The sequence below is a fragment of the Boleophthalmus pectinirostris genome, unplaced genomic scaffold (assembly GCF_026225935.1).
Source record: "Boleophthalmus pectinirostris isolate CB_2022bp ecotype Guang Dong unplaced genomic scaffold, ASM2622593v1 HiC_scaffold_5, whole genome shotgun sequence".
Lineage (NCBI taxonomy): Eukaryota > Metazoa > Chordata > Actinopteri > Gobiiformes > Gobiidae > Boleophthalmus > Boleophthalmus pectinirostris.
The window spans coordinates 25,595,909-25,614,008 of NW_026571404.1; the positions used below are offsets into that span (position 1 = coordinate 25,595,909).

The 18,100-nt window shown below is 39.1% G+C and overlaps 1 protein-coding gene across 1 annotated transcript in view; it reads left to right on the forward strand.

Moving 5' to 3' along the window:
- Positions 1-1,681: 1,681 nt before the first annotated feature.
- Positions 1,682-18,100, forward strand: part of grid1a (glutamate receptor, ionotropic, delta 1a) — a 426,969-nt gene continuing 410,550 nt past the window's right edge. The window contains exons 1-2 of the mRNA XM_020921510.2: positions 1,682-1,760; positions 4,198-4,353. Of these exons, the coding sequence (XP_020777169.2) occupies positions 1,682-1,760; positions 4,198-4,353 (235 nt within the window). The remainder of the gene's footprint in view (positions 1,761-4,197; positions 4,354-18,100) is intronic.

Sequence of the window (18,100 nt, forward strand, 5' to 3'; positions counted from 1 at the left end):
TCAAGCATAAATGTAGAGCTATACAGAGGCTAGATGAAGTGAAGTTCAGAATATTGCACTTTATGGATTTCTGATTAATCCCTGAAATTGTTCTTGACATTTCATATTATAACCTAAATACCAGGATTTATCTAAGCTCAAGAAGCAATATAGATTCATGATGTTCAGAAGCCATAGCTATTATTGACTTGACTCGTAACTCCAGTTGATTAACAATCAACTCACTACAATCTTTTTCTAAGAACAGAGACCTTGAGTGGTGAAGTGGTGAGGGGGTGAGATGAGCCCTGAGAGATGTGATGAAATGCAGACTGCACTGTACACCCAGTTTCTTTTGGCGTGACTACAGCTGTAGTTCCACCAATTGGCCAGTGGGGGCAGTGTGTGATTTGACAACTTTTATGAGGTACAAAGTAGTCATGATTTAATGGATAGTAGATTTGGCAGAGCTAAATGTAGCTCGAATATAAAGATGGGGAATGACCAGACAGTTTGAGACAAAGCATTATACGGTCTTTGGAATGAACACATTATAGTCTATGTTTCCTCAGTGAAGCTCCACAGGTCGCTCTGCTGCGGCGCTGTCAACTGCGCTGGTGCTGAAACTTTCCCTCCCGCGCTCCTGGCAGCCGTAGCCCAACAATTAAGAGATATTTCCGTTTCTGTAGACACTCACGAGAAATATCCTTTAATTGTAAGGTTATGGCTGCCTCCGTTTTGCTGCTCCCCCGCGTCGTTCTCTCCTCCAGGCGCGTGGCACCCACTGTTACTGGCACCCCGTAGTCCGCATCAATCCTCGTAAAGCACAGTGCCGCTAAAACACGCCATAAAAACACAATTAACAACATCAATCAAGCATTTAATATTAGTCACAATACAGGAATATACCGAGCTCGGCGCACGGATTTCTCTATTGGTTTGTAGTCCATCTTCGTCCGCGCGTTTTGTCACGTCTGTCCCTCATCTATCACGGAGGAGAGGTGTGGTATGCGCGCTGTAAATCCGGCTCCATCCATGCCACATCCTCTGCCGCTCGGAGGAAAGGGAAAAATAGTAAGCGCGCGCCTTCGCTTGTGCGTCTTCCCGGAAAGTTCCCCCTTAAGTCTATTCGTGCATCGAAGCGCGCAGAGCCACTGTGGTGTCCACTTCTCTCTACTGTAGTGCCAGCTGTGGAAGCAGTGGTTGTTGCTCGCGCGTCTTTCCCCGGCTCCAGTCCAAATCATTTGTAGCCGGCTTGTCGGGACAACGGTGGAGTCGTGAAGTGTCTGCAGTCACGTGGTCAGAGCCAGAACTGAGGAGCGCGTTACTCTCTCAGTGTGTGCCTGTCTATGCTGTGTGTGTGTGTGCATTTTATGCGCTTGGAAAGGGGTGTCCCTCCTCCGCATTCTTCGCTCCTCGCCACGCTTTAGACACCGGGGCGCAGGGAGAGAGGCGAGAGTGAGACACAACGGCGCGCTCTCTCCACGGGCTACCTGCCTTTTGGGTCCCCCGTCAGTTTTTTTCCTCGCCTGCTTTTTCCGTTCTCTGCTGATCATTTCACTTGCTGCGTTCTTCACGAGGACCGCGGACTTGGTTTGTTGATCTTTTTTCCTTTCCTTCTTTTTCCGGGTGCTCCGTTTGGACTGTACAGCAAAGCGAAGGGGAGCGAAGCTTGGATGAGCTGCCTCGCTCAAATCCCGACATGGAGTTGCTGCTGATCTGCCTTTCCCTGTGGATATTTCAGTGTAATTCTGCCAGAGCGGACTCCATCATACACATTGGTAAGCCCTAACGGTCACGCATGCAGTTTGTCTTACCAGGTGGACATTAAAAAAGCCTTTACCAGTGCATAGAGCCCACTGCTTTGATCAGGCTTTTGGGGGGGAGAGGGCGGTATAAACAGTCTATTCAGCTTTAGATTCTGCGCTAAAGCAACACTTTCCTCTCCTGAGAGTTCTAAAGTTTGTGCTTCTGACCTTACCCGCAAAATATGTGCATTGCATGTGCGCCAGTGCTTTCCTCTCGGTCCGGCGTTCATTCAAACCTCTACAGTGCACACGTCGCATATTTCTGTCGGAATGAAAGGCTCTCGTCTAAACGTACGCCACTTGCCCAAACCAAATCTAGCTCTTGTCTTAAGCCACAACTTTCACCTGCTACGTGACTGACATGTGAATGCGCAGACAGGATGGATGTCAGTGGACTCCTACAGACGCAAATCACATAGAGCCCCTTTGTGCGCAAACTTCCCAAACGCGATCAGTCTTGTCCAATCGCGACGTGCTTTCGTTCATTCAAATGGGTTTAATCTACAGCTTCCAGCAACAGATTTTGACAGTTTCTAATTGATCTGCTGACCCTTCACACACGCATGATTGTGTGCTCTCTGTGACATCGGGAGAAAGGCTCTGACGACTCTCGTTTTAATCTGGAGATAAAACCGTCAGTGTGACTCTGAGCAAATTTGCTCCCAGTGCGTCTTGTGGCCGTCATCTTTCTGTAGCTCTATCGCCACTGCGCTCACAGTTTACCGCAACAGTCTGGCAAGCAGCAGGTGCTCCGTCACTGCTGCCTTTTAATACAGCGGTGGGACTCTATCCAGATCATATTGGCTCGTGCGCCGCATAACGTTAGCATTGGATAATTGTACTTCTCGCGTCCTCAAAGCTTTAGTCGTAATGAAAGAGGAAAAGGAAGTAGGTGGCAGCTAAAAGCCATCCCGATGTTAAAAGAAAATGAGGAGGGAGAGAGGGGGGAGGATGGAGGAGACACAGAGGAGCTCAGTATGCCTCCCACGCAGGGCCTGCACTGCTGGAACAAACGTGACACTCATACGCCTCATCAGATCTACATTTGGACTTGTGTCAAATGTCATATCTGAATCTCCTTTAATATTAGATGTATCCACACTTTCATACATATGCATTGGCAGTGCACTAGGTAATTCAGAACAGGATGAACTGCCATCTCGAAATAGGCAGATAAAGAAGGATTGTGATTCATTTTGACTAAACGCTTGTCCATAAAAGCTCACAAAATATGTCCACCTACATACTGCATAAGGCTTCAGATTAATTAGGACAACAAAGTGTATTCACCAGCAAAGTTATTGAAACAGCTTCCACAACTTTTGGATAACAATATGAATATGCATTTGCCAACTGTTGGAAGTGAAGAAAGTGACTCATGATGGCATTTGTAATTAGTCAGAATCTTCTCATTTAAAATGTTTTGGAAAAACAAAAGACCACTCTCAATGGGACCACAAAGCACACATTCCAATGTTGGGTTCATAACAAAGACATGATTACTCATAGTACACTTCTCCAAACTTGTTCTTCAAAGTAAAATGTACACACTCTGAGGCATTTAGGCATGTAAAGTCTGACATTTTGACAAACATAAACATTGCCTGAGTATGTTGTTTTTTTCTGTTACATTTGGAGAAGAAAATGATGCAACAGCTTTTACAATGGAGAGAAATACCTCTGCTCATGGTGCAGTTCACTGTCGCTGTCCATGGTGCTGAAAAGGAGAGCTGGCATAAACTAAAGGCTTACATAAAATACTTGACAAAATATAATTCTTTTTTTAGCCTAGTTAATGGTGCATACTTTCTTTTAGTATTATTAAGGGTAAAAATTCACATAAGTTGTGACTATCAAAAGTATCTGAGTAATGAAGTTCAGTGATTGAAATAGTGGTTTAGTTGCTCATAGTTTGTAGGGATAATGCTCGTAATAGATGTGGTGTTTTTGTTAAGGTATACTTGAATGGGCACAACTTAAAAATGCTCTTCTAGCATTTCCACGGAGATGCTATTGCTTTACCAGGAATATTTCATAGTTTGACATTAAACTTGCCTATCTTCAGGGAGGGTAGCGAGTTGGCTCTGACAGGCAACGTTACAGGTCAGATCTGCAGAGAGGAGATCCGTGTTCACAGTAAGAGTGCATATTTTGCCAGGTATTTTAGCAATAAAAACACTTGTAATTCACTAAATGCATCTCCATGAAGACAGCCAAGGGGAAGACCTCCTTTATATTGCGCCTTAAAGTTACGTTTGTAATAGTTTCCATTTTAAATATTCCTACTTCCAAACGGTTTTAGCTCTAATTGGCGTGAGTGCTTTGACTTGAGTTTTGATTTTGTTCGATTCATGGTGGTTTTCCAGTCTATGAAAGTTCTGAGTTTCGTGTTTCATTACAATTTTTTCAGGTGCCATCTTTGAGGAAAACGCCGTGCGAGATGACGAGATTTTCCAGCTCGCAATCTCCGACCTGAGTCTGAACGATGACATTCTGCAGAGCGAGAAAATCACCCACTCTGTGAAACTTATCGAGCCTAACAACCCGTTCCAGGCGGTCCAGGAAGGTAAGCGCTATCCCCCAGAGCATGTATACTTCCCATTCTTCTCCTCTCTCCGCCCTCGTCTCTCATACAAAGTGCCGATGCTATTTTGTCTTATTACCAGGAGGTACAGGGCACGGTGGAGAACAGGCTGGTTATGTGGTTATGGGAAGTTTCACTACTGACATGTGCAATCTTGGCCTTGCGAGAAGGGTTGTTTTTGTGCTTTGTTTTGAGCTGGACAAGTGGTGGGAGAGACGGAGTGAGGGGGTGGAGGGATAATGGAACAGAGCTGTGTCATGGCGACTGCTGGGACGAGTGTGTGTGACCACCTGTGTTGCTGCTCAAGTGTTGTTGGAAAAACTGTGTGAATGGATGGAGTAAAATCAAAGAAGAATTAAGAAAAAGTTAAGATTCAAAGCCAATATGTATGTTTAACTTAGTCACATTATGGAGCAATGGTTTTCTGGTAGATATGTCAGGTGAGTGGTGTGCAGGCTTGGTGGCATTTTTTGCAGTTTTTAATTTATTTTAAACTAAAGCAACAGTTTAGACCAAGTATCCATGGGTTTTCAGCTTCCTGTTATTGGCACCATTTTCCATTTTAACTGTTCAAATGATGTGATGTGTATTTTTTAGTTGTTAACTACCATGGCAACAGTCTTAATTTTCCATCTTTCCATCTTCTTAAGCTCATAAATTTTTCTGATTTAATTATTATGACTTGTTTTAGTTTTTGCTTTGACTTTGCTTTATTTGGTTCTCTTAGTACTCTAGTCTATCTAGTTTAGTTCTCGTTTCATGCCGCTTTAGAACTGTTGCTTGTCAAGTCTGTTTAAAAATATACACACATCACATAAAAAATTAAAAATATATGATAATATCAATAAAAATATAATATAATATAAAGTGAATATTGCTGAATTGGTACTTGATGTGTAAAGTTCAAGAATCTTTGTGACAGAATGTTTGCCTTTGAAGAGCATGAGGTTTTCATGTTTTTCATGTTTGGTGGGATAGTACCTGTGATAAATATGTATCATAATTTGACATCAATTAAATGACAGTTTATGATTTTTATAATATAACAACAACAGAATTGACTCCTCTGAGCTTTAAGTCTTGTTATAACGCTGTTAAAAACATATCTGGAGTTGTGTTTTCTTCATTCACATGGTTGAGTAACCCTTTATGTCTACATCTCCAAAGCTCAAATGCTCTGTTCCACTTTGTCATGTCATGAAGCAGTAGTTTTCAAGTTAACGGCTACCTTTTTACTTTTAGTTCAGTAAAGATCAGAAATTCCAGAGCTGAAATCATCCAAATGATTCTAGTGAAGGTTTATGGAATCAAAACACAGTAGAACAAGTGTGAATGGAACCAAACACAACTCCAGCTCTGTTTTTGATGCTGAAACAACATTATACTATAGAACAGAAAATAGCATAATATAGGCCTTTTGAAATCTTCTCATACTCTTCTACCAAACTGGTGATCACGAAAGAAATCACTTTCTCCAAATCAAGGTTACTACTGGCACTTCTCTCCATTGCACTGCACTGTTGGCTGAAAAGTGATTAAAAATCTTCTGCTTAAAGATTCATTAGGGTTGTAAAAGGGACCTTGGGACTTCCTGGGCTGTTTATGTCCACTGCACTTAGTTACCAGGCTGTACTTTTGTCTGGTCCCCACAAAGGCTTTGGTGACTCATTGCTATTCATAGAGCCACTGACACACTCACAAAGATAATCATATGGCCCGCCTTTTACTATGATTATGCTGGTTGTTTCGAGTTCAGTGGATGTGCAGCTAATAGATAGGACCATAATTTCATGCATCCTGTTTGGGGAAAATACAGGTTTCATTGCTTTGATGCAAATATAATATGAATCTTTGATGTGAATTGTCTAATAAAGCAGATGTTAGTGCCACGGTGGTTGGAATTTGTTGCTGTAGTTGCAGCACCTGGTGGTAGTAGTATGGTTTTGTACTTTCATTGGGTACATTTACATGGCCAGTAAAAATGGATAACTAATAATCAGAAAACCCAATAAATTCAGATTTTGCAGTCTGATTTAGACTGAAACAAACTTGATCAACAAGGTAAATTTGTACACATTAGCTCACACGTCACAGTATAATAACAAAGAGAAAAAGTATAAGTCTGGTGTCAATAAGGCAATTGTATAAATGTGTATGTACGAATAAAAATAAAATATAGACATATAGTAATACTAATATATCTCAGCTATATATAAGAGGTCATAAGGAGAGACAGTGCTAAGATGAAATAATGATTGACAGGACATAGGGCTATCTGTTACATAAGGCTGAGTTACATAGTTGTATTGGATGGAGTATAGTATGAATACTGTCCTGGATCTCACACAACTTTCATTAAAAAAAAAACAACAAAAAAAACTCTTTAAATCTTTATTTTATTTTTTGTATTTGTTTTATTAGTTTGTCATTACAGAAAGAAATTAAATGACTCACATCTGATGTAACTGTTTACATATATTTCAATAATCTGATTAACTGCAGGAATCAGATAATGGTCAAATTTTGAGTATGCAGGTAAACATAGCCATCGCTACTTCAACGCATAGAAGTTCTGTGTTTACACCGATAGATTTGAGTTTTAGATGATGGGGAGGCAATTAAACTTTGTAGAAAGAAACCGCAAGCTTTTGATTTCATTTTGAGATATGAAATGTGTTTGCATAAGAACATTTTAAAATGCGTTTGATGCTGGTGGCAAATCGGGGACATATGGTACTCTTTTTCTTTTTTCTTTTTTTTCATCTTTTTTGGGTTTCTTCTCAAAAAGTTGGAGGTTTTAGATATTAATAAGTATGGAAATTTTAAGATTTCTTTGTAGTCCATGTGTAAATGCTCGTTTCATTGATTGTGCCCGACAAGACCTTGCTTATCTGAATGTTAACAAAGCACTGTGGAAATTCCATTTATTTTCTATTTCTTGTTATGTCAACTCACTTCCTGTAATAGTGTGTTCTGAAAATACGCAACAATGTGGTATTCCTTATGGTGCCATTATAAGAGGATAAAGAGGAGAGTGGTGGTCCTAAAAGCATTTTTCACAGAGGTGGTAAAAGAATATAAGGATCACAATTCTACTCGCTGAAGTTGGCAATAAAGGGCCTATATTACTCTATTTTGATCTATGTTATAATGTTGTTTCCTCATCAAAAACATACATGGAGGTGTGTTTTGTTCCATTCACATATGTTTAACACATAAATGGAAAACACAATGTTCCACATGGTGATGTCGTGTGGTAATGCAGGAAGTGCTCCACTCTGTTTTTAATTTCCATACACCATCAGTAGCATCATCTAGATAATTTCAGTCCTGGAAGTGTCAACCTCTACTGAACTAAAGGTAAAAGGAGCTGTTTTACTTGAAAACTTTGAGCTCTGGAGATGTCGACACACTAAAGTCTAAGGAACTTGTGTGAATGAAACAAAACACAACTTGGGGTATGTTTTTGATGAGGTAACAGCATTATAACATAGCTTAAAGCTCACAAGAGTCAAATTTGCGTAATATAAGCTTTAACAGCTAATTGCCAACAACACTTCCTAGTATTTTGTGGTTCCCATAACAACAATGACTCATCTTCACGACAAGCTAATGTGAAATAGCTCAACTAACTCTAACAACATATCTTTGCCTATGCATGCGCATCTGTAATATATGTAGTAGATTAGTTCCGGTGTGTGGATGCCTTGTAAATTAAGACTATAATCTCCTGCTGAAATGTCCTGTACGATTAAAGGGGAACTTCAAAGGGCCTTTATTAATTGTGTGGCCTGGACTGTGGACTCCAGTGATTTCTGCTGAGTGGGGCGGAAAGACATGCTTCTGCTTTGATCATTACAGCTGTTAGGGGAGTGAGGTGAGGTCATTTAGAAGCCGCTGCCCGATGGGGAACCAAAGCAGAGATTCATCAATTCAGACTGCGTGCAGAGTCCTTGGTCAAACACCGCTGATCGCATGAATCACAAGGAGCTGCCCCACAGATTGGCCAAATAAGACAATGAGTTCAGTCCTTGAATAAAAAAAAAAAAGGTAAAGGGGGTGGTCACCTTCTCCTGTCTCCATGGAAATGTTACTGCTTTGCCTAGAACGTTCTACAGTACCATGCATTTATTAAATTTATGTTTTTAGTGCTGAAAAATACCTTGAAAACCACACATTCTTACTGTGAGCAGGGTCGCCTCTCCAGATCTGACCCATACTTGGCCTGGTGGTGTCATCTGCTTGTCTCCATGGAGAAAGATAATTTGAATACCGTACAATGGAACATTCCAGGCAACTAAAAAGCCCACAGTGTACCTATGTTGTGCTTGTCATCTGGATAATGGTTATTTGTAGGTTTTTTTTTTTTTTTTTTTAGATTTTTGTTTTCTTTGTAGATAAGAGCCAAAACAAAATATCATACACCATAAAATGCAGTAGAAAATTAAATGGAACACACATATGACAACAAAAAAAACAAACACACAAAGGTGAATGGTGGCTGGTAATTTCCATTTTGATCATATATTTTCCATAATTACTAGTTACTGGTTAATTATGTTATCATGCTAATAAGCATGCTGATCAATGACACTATTTAAACATGTAATTCATAACTGACATTTTTACCTACAAAATCCAAGGAATTGCTGTTCTGTTTCAACAAGAATGTGCCAACATAAACTGGGCAAAGGAGCACCAATCTCTCAAGATTAAAAACAACACCATAATATTTCTACTGCATTCCAGCTATAGTATTATGTTCCACAAGTCCTTCCCCAGAGACTGTGTACAGACTTGGGCCGTAACCTGATGTGTCTACAAAGAGCACATGCACACACATCATTAAAGAGTCAGACGCTGCCATCAGGTTCAAGGGGGAAGACGAATCCTCAGGCTGAACGCACACATAAAAGTACCTCGGCTTCACTCCGCCACTTTTAACAAGCAGGAAAGTAAGCATTTTGTAAGCTAAATTTTAACTCCTGGGTCACTGTAAGAGACAGCTCATCAAAAGGGGTTATGGATTAGCTGGGAAATACATATGCATATCTAAGTTGGCCAGTGTAATGAGGGGAAATACTTAATAGGGACGCCGTGAAGAACTTAAAAAAATAAAAAAATAAAAAAAGTAATACTCAGATGAAGGATAAATTCATGAAAACTAAATGCTTGGTATCTTTATAATTAGCCTTATTAAAGCAAGAAGAAAAGCTTAATTTATAATGTCCAAATAGTTTATTAAGAATCTAGGTACTAAAGTCAAGCCCTAGCTCCTTAATTAAACTAACATCTGTAATTAGACTGGCCAATTCTTATATAACATTAGCTACATTACTGCAGTCTGATGTGTGCCCGCTTTGGCCTAGTAGAAGACCAGAGACCACAGAAAGAAAAAACAAAAACAAATATACATGAATGATTCTTATAATATAGTCTTAAGGCTAATTAAAGTGTAGTTATCATGAAGTGATACCACTAGTTTTCACAAGAATACTATTTTGAAAACAGGCACAAAGGGATAAAACACTATCACCAAGTTCATCAAAATGATAACACCAGTTGTTTTGATTAAATTGGTGATAATAACAGGCAAAAATAAAATAAATTAAACGTAATATTAATGTTTTGTGCAAAAAATGTGCACCTGGGACTACAGGTGGAAATGAGCTCTAGTGCTTCAACGTGACATGATGCATCTCTCCTCTTAAGGTTAATGTATATTGTGCACTGTGCCTATCTCATGAATAAATAATTTAGCATTTCTGGCCAACTTGCATTCATTTATTTGCAAATTTAAATATGTCTAGCTAATTCCAATAACTTTAAGTCTACCAAATGTTGTGGTAAACCTTAAGCTACACAGTGTTTATTGACATTCGCTACAGCATTCCCTCACTATTAAGACCACCTCCGTCCCAAATTTGCATGTGTCCAAACTCAGCGGCCTGTGAGCCTGTCAGAATCAATGCTAATCTATGAGCCCACTCTGCCAACTGCCTGTGCTATGGACCAGGCACCAGCCCCAGCATACACACACACACATACACACACACCTACACACACACACACACACACACACACACACACACACACACACACACACACACACACACACACACGCTCGCATTGATCCCAACCAAAACCAGAGCCAGGTGCAATCCATTTCTGCTGACAGGTGCAAATCACATACTTTACTTTTCCGACCACCCCTCAGCCCGTAGACCCCAGAGCTAACAATAACAGCTATAAAGACCGGACACGGCTGGTGGTTCTGGATAGAGGATAAATACATAAAAGCGTATATGGTATTGATGCAGCTGAATAGAGAGGATTGAGAGGTCTTATAGGACTATAGCGATTACGGATGACATGTTCCAAAGCCTTTTCTATGGAGAGCTGGTCCTGTGTGATGGAGGAACACATAAGCAGAGATTTAAAGAGTTTAAAGCAAAAATCCATCTAGGCTGCCAAAAGTCTGTGCCCAAATCTCACCAGGAGGGAAACCTTTTATTTTTTTTGTTATTGGCATTACTGATTGTGTATTAAATGTGCAGACAAATTAATGATTACAAGCGCCAGCAAAGCAAGATTCATGTTGGTCTTATCATAAAAGCTGTTTTAAGTTTGAAACAATTGCTTTGTAAGGCAGGCAGGGATTTTGAGAATGGAAAAGCAAAATCCGGTGTGATAAAATGAGCAGCTTACTGACATTTTCTTGGAGGAAGTAAAACAGTAAAGTGTCAATCATTGAAATGACAATAAATCTGTAAACAAACTCCAATTGGAATTTAGTACGAACTCATCCACAATCTTGTTTTACTACAAAATGTGTAGAGTCTTTAGACTGAACTTTCAAAATAAAGTCCCATGCATATATTTTAGGCATATTTAGACCGCTGGTTAGGCCAATCAAAATATCGGTCTCTGCTGGAGATTTAAGGCCATTAGCTGATACACTAAAAAGTGCCAATATCGGCCAATCGATATATTGTCCAACCATGTATCTCTAATATGTAACAAATGTTGTCATCTTTCGAACCAGGTTATAAATTTATATCACTCACTTTTTTGGTTACTTTTTCAGTGCTTTCACAGTGTATCTGAACTAATCTTATATTTTTTATTAATTTTTCACAATATCATTCACCCACTGGGGAGGTAGAAATGTTAGTGAGAGAGAGTTTTTGCACTAGTGGTGATGAAGAGGAGGAGATGGAGAGGGTGAGGAGGCTTATGGTTGTGCTGCTCGACAGGAAGAAGACTGTAAGTAAAATAGCAGGATGAAGGAAGGGAAAAGAGTGCACTTATATGAAAGACTGGAGAGGTGGTTGTGTTGGGGACAGAAGAAGAGTGACGGGCAAGGGACAGGAGATAAAAATGCAATTACTAAATACTACTAGCTTCATTAATGCAGCTAATTAATCATAGTTATATTTTATGTTTTCACCCCATCACAACACAGTGCAGTATAATAACAAATAGTGTGTTACATAATTTAGTCCTGATTATGTGTTCTAGCTCGTTAACTGTCCAACTACTAGCAAATCAACAAACCATTGTGCCAGCAAAACAAAAGAAAAAAGCTTCAATTATTATCAAGCAGAAAACACCCAAGTTTGTCCTGTTCATTAAAGGAACACTATGTAACTTTTCTGTTTGTAAATATATCAGTGTAGATGTTCATTACTGTACCTGGTATGTTCCACAGCGTAACATTAAACTTGTATATATTATATTTATTCAAATAACTGTTTTTGTTGCAGAAAACATGTGTTCTTACTGTGAGTGTCCCCTGCTTGTCTACATGGAGATAGATAGGCAAAGCAATAGCACATCTCTAAAGGTCCTATATTACACAAAATTGATTCTTGTGAGCTTTAAGCCATTGTGAAATGTTGTTACCTAAAAACATATTCAAAGCTGTGTTTTGTTTCATTCACAAATGTTTGAGTAATTATTTATTATTAGACTGTCTACATCTAAAATGTTCAAAATGCTCTGTTCCACCTTGTGATGTCATGTAGTGCTTGTTTTTAAATTAACAGCTACCTTTTACCTTTTGTTCAGTAGAGATTGGCAATTACATGGCTGAAATTATCAAAATTATTCTTGTAAAGGAGTATGGAGTTTAAAAACACAGTGGTGCACTTCCTGTATTAACACTTGACATCACAAGGCGGAACAGCATGTTTTCTGTCTGAGAGAAGAACACAGCCACTGTATGCAGGGTTTGTGTGTTAAACATGTGAATGAAACAAAACACAACTCCAGATCTGTATGTGATGAGGATTATAACAGATCAGAAAATAGTATAATATGGCCTATATTAACTTTAACTGTTTACCATATATATATATAAATCCATAAAATTCACAATGGATTTCACTGTGTAGCCTGGCTGTCAATTCAAATCCAACCAATATAAGCATGTCTTTTTTGTCTATACATTGTGATGCATACATTGAGAACAGCCTTTTCATATATATAGCCACTCTCACTGTCTGTGGCACAACAAACACGTCTATGTCCGAGGCTGTCTGTTTGTGTGCTGTTTGAAAGAATCTTTGTTGATGCAGCAAGTGTGTGAAAAATCTGCCTTTTAAAATCCGGGTCGTTGCTTCCTGGTTACGCTGCGTTGCCAGGCCGTTGCCAAGGGGGAAGAAAGTGACTCTGCCAAAAATGATGACATCAACGTACCTCTTCTTCCCAAGACAAAAGGAAGAAGATAGAGATGTTTGAATTACAGCCACCTCCCCACTCACCCTCCTCGCTCTCCCTAGAGGCAAATCTTCTCTTTTCAAAATGTGTCTAAGCTATCCCCTTTCTACCATATTCTTTTTTACTTTTGAGATGTTAAAGACTGCACTGTGTAACTTTTTGGTTAGGGGTCTGTCACTTACCTGCTTGTTCCTGTGGACATGTCATTGCTCTGCCTGGAATGTTCCACAGTATGACATTAAACAGCTGCACCTTGCATCTATTCAATAATAAGTAGAAAAATAAGTAGAAAAACAGACATTCTGACTGAGCGTGGTTGCCTCTCCACAGATCTAACCTGTAACTTGGCCTGGGTCGGTCTCCATTAAGATTCCATACAAAGCAATAACATCTCGATGGAGAAAAACATTTGATGGACCCTCCACCAGAAAAGTTAGACAATGCACCTTTAAAGGGCCCATCTCATGCAAAATCAACTTTTCAGAGCTTTCTACCTTCTAAGAGTGATGTGTGGGTCTTGTATATGTAGCCGAAATGTTTTTAGATTGATTCTGCATTTTTTTTAACAAATTGCAGCATATTTCTGCCACCCTCCCACGTGACAACGAACTAAAGCCTGCTACAACGATGATGCAGCCAGCTACACCTGTATCGCATTTGACGTAGCAGAAAGCGCTTCGCACCCGCCACCCTCCCCCGCACCACCACCTCCACCCCACCTCCACCCCGCATTGGCCAACAATTCCCACATGAACACCTAAACAAAAGCGACAGCATAAGTTAATTGTTATACACTGCAGTGTCCTTGTCCAATTCCGGGTCCAACACATGCAGTTGAACGCACTGTATCGCCATGATGAATAGAAGTATCTTCCTACCTCTATCAGGGTGCACACCTGTCTCCCCCTCCCTCCCTGAGATGGGCGGAGGAAGGGTGGCTCACTCAGAGCCTATGTCAAGTTTGGAGGGTGGAGTCTGTGCTTTCTCAGGACGGGCGGGGGGATGTGCAATAGCGCGTCTTTCACAGTTCCTGGTCTGTGACTGCCTCCATGAAATCAACAAGATTTCATAACTATTGTGTAATGGATGTTCCAAAACCCAAATTGTGCTTGTACATGTGCAGAAGATAAAAAGTGAAAAGAGTTATTTTGAATGAGATGGGTCCTTTAAGAGCTGCTCAACTTCAAACTCAAAGTTACTCTAAGTGCCCTGGACATGACCCTTTTTTTTGCAATTTTTATTAAATTTGATCTTGTTGCCGTGACTCCCCAGATTCTGCTTTCCTCTCTGTGCCAGGCAAAGAAGGCGTTGATCCTCCTTTTCTAAGTGGTTTATAATCACTTGAGTCCATCTTATCTTTCGCCTAGGGGGATATGCATTCTGTTTGTTTTTGTTTGTGTGTGGTGAAGTCGTTCCATCCAGTTTCTACCTGTTGGAGACATCCAGTTATCAGATGTATCAACGAAAAGGGCGCCATCGTTTCGAGATTGGGTGCGTATTGCTAATGCCTAAAAGGGACTGAAATTAGATTGAAGTGTTGTTTTGTTAGTGAATTACTGTCGCATTTTTAGAATCCAAAAGGAATCACCACTAGACCTGTCATGATAATATATGATATGATTACTATATTGACTCATCGTTCAGTATATGAAAGCTAGAACAATACATATTTTCGCTCAGTTTTTTTGCCTGTACATTTTCTTTGCAATAATGGGCAGATTTTTGTCATTTCAGTTGTAATATGATAAGATTTGAGCTGTAGAGGGTTGAATAAGTAACTTTTAAGGCTAATTATCAGTTTAGGCCTTTTAATGGTACTGTCTGTTTACAGAAAAGATCTTAAATTGGATTCTCAAAGCCGCCCACACTACAGGAGAATTTGCCTGATTTAAACTGTGATTTGCTTCTCCCCTGAGTTCAGGAAGATGTGACCTGACTTTGTGTTTTTGTATGCAGTTTTGAAGCCGCTGCGCACCTTGTGTGCGTGGTGTCAGTGTGATTCCAAGCTGCTCTTGCATATCGTATATGGTAACAGTCAATAAAACAGAGCATCAGGGGGGAAATGGAGTTACAGACACACAGGCGCAATATACAAACTAAGTATAGCAAAAATAATCACTGCTCACCTCTCGTAAAGTTGTGAAGTTAAACTGCAGTATTTTCATTCATATTATCCATAGAAAATGCCCTCTGCAAATAAAGACACCCAATCTATTAATAGAAGTAGTATTAATCCAGTTTGTAGCATTCTTTAAAAGTAAAAAGGTGAGAGTAGTTCCTCACATGTGTCTGTATTTAAATTATTGCATCACATTTCACAGATAATAATAACTCAGTTTTGACTTGACATCTAAACTGGAAGTGCAGTACTCTGATCTTTTGAACACGTAAAATTGTCAAAGCGAGTGGTTTTAGAGTAGACAGGAAACAACTGATGTGAGGTGCGCTCACAACTTTGTAGTATGTGGTATGCAGCCATACTTTGTCTTTGTGATCAGAGATTTAAAATTTCCTCCAATTCTCCTCCTGTGTGTGATGTGTGCTTTTTGTTGCACGTTTAAAAATCATTTAAGACCAAAAAATCCTGTAGTGTGTGGTGGCCTTAAGGTGTCACTTTATAAGTAAAAAAAAAATTGTGTTGAGCGAGACGTGTATGTTTTTCTTCAGAGATGGAAATGGTTTTATAATATGATATTTTGTGATTTGACTGATTTGTATTGATTCTATTAGCTGCTTCATTGGCCAGGTCTCTCTTGAAAAAGAGATTCTGAACATCAATGGGACCTCCTGGTTAAATAAAGGTAAAATAAAATATATACCAAGTTGAATGTCTACTTAAAAATGGTTTACTGGCATTATCCTGCTTTACTTCTTTTGTGTCAGTGTCATTAAGTAGTTTCAATAATATTTATCATTTTATATATATATCTGTAGCAATATATCAAGCTTCAGTTATAGTGAAAGACCTAATCACCACAATTCAACCAAACAGTCACAATATTTTTCTTCAAAATACTATACTGTTGTCCTCATTCAAAATTAATTGCTGAAGTTGCGTAAGGGAGGGCATCTAGTGTAACCATTGCCAGATCGATGTGTACGGCATACAAGGAGGCAAATGAAAAGTTCAGAACATAAAGAGCATCCGATTGCATGATTATTCCCTGTTAAATTATTCCTGCTGTAGATTGTAAAGGTTGAAATCTGAATCTATATATTTGATAGTGCTCTGAGGCTTATGCATTGCCTCACCGAGCGTGCACATATGTTTATGATATTTAGGGCCAATTGGCATATAGCCCCACAGTCAGCCCTGTGCCTGCCAAAAATAGCATTAAAAGATGTGAATTAATTGAATGCGGTTGTCTGGAGGACATGGCTAACACAAAGCAGCCAATCGCAAAGCAGGAACCAAGCTTCTCCCATCTGACCCTCTTGTCGGTGAAAACAATACAATCGCTTCCAAAACAATCGATCAAATCCACAAGGACCCAGAGCGTTCAATGTAATTCTATGAGTGCTAAAGAAGAAATTATTTAGAAAGTGTTTTTATCTGAAACATTGATCCACTTTTTAAAATATAATACTTTCAAGGCATTGTATTGAGAGGGGGAAAAATAAATAAATAAAAACTACTGTTATTTTTTGTATCTTTTTTACACCGCAAGGTCAGTTGTTAGCCTGCTTATTATCAATTCATAAGTTGTCCTTTGGGCCTGAATACGAATTCTTATCACATTGTTTTTCTTTAGACATTTTTTGCAAATTATTTTTAATAATGTTGTGGAAATCACTGTTGAATAGAAGAATAAACAGGTAATCAGGTTTAGATTCCGGCTACAGTAATAGCAATGGGTTAGTATGATGGTAGGTATGAAAATGATTCTATATTTTTGTATCTGTCCCTGTATCAAACTCAATCTTGGTACATGTGACTTAATATGATCTAGCATGAGCTATCCAAATAATGCCACCCAAACTCCACCTTCTCTTTTGTGGAAAACTTTTTCAGCTGTGACTCACATTTCAGAACATGTTTGTACAGAACTAAACTACAGGGTTAGCACTTTTTATACATAATAAAACAGGAGATTTTGTTGTTTGCAGAGGAAATGATTGTACCTCACAATTTTCACAGTTTGCTTATTGCATATATTCAAATTGTGATTTTGATTTGGCTGTGATTAATTTTGTACGTCTACTCTAAGATTATCAAAAGTAATCAGATACTAATCAATACTAAAACCTGAATAACTTCAGAATGATCTTGAACTGTATCAGAACAAGTGTAAGAGCAGGTAGACTAGTGTGTGCCCATGGACCACTATGGAACCTACCTTAAGATATAAGGGCACTTGGCAATATGAAAGAATGTACTATTATTTAATTCTGAAAATAACATTCAGTTGTCTAAAGAAAGATTGCTTTTTATTAACATCATGGTATCAGAATCGGTATTGAATCTATTCCTTATGTCAGATACGCACTGTGCAATATTTTCGATCGATTCACTCAGCCCCAGCTCAAACTGTATGACCAAATCACAGGGTTTAAAAGTTCACAGCTCATGAGTCATATTCTCACACTATAGGAACTACTTCAGCAGTGTGAAACCCTCAAGAGAAGCGACTGGATTTCAAACAGGTTTGATATTTTTGCGACCTACAATTGCTGAACGGGAGCTGGTCGTGAGGTATTAATCGGTTCTCATTACCCCATGTTTATTAAACGAAGCACGACACACAATTAAGCCAAAACCAAATGCGGCCCAATCCAAAAAACAGTCGCACAAGTGTAAAATCAGTTCAGAAAGAGCCAAAAATTGCATAGTCTACACCTGGCTTTAGCATCGCAGTCAAGTTTGAAATGTTTGTATCATGATGCCACTGCTCTGCATCATCGATAATAATTTTTGACTTTACTGAATTACTGTTCATCATATTTTATGTAATAATTATTGTGGACTTGAATGTGTCATTATGTGCTTTTTTAAGTGACGCTCAAAAAG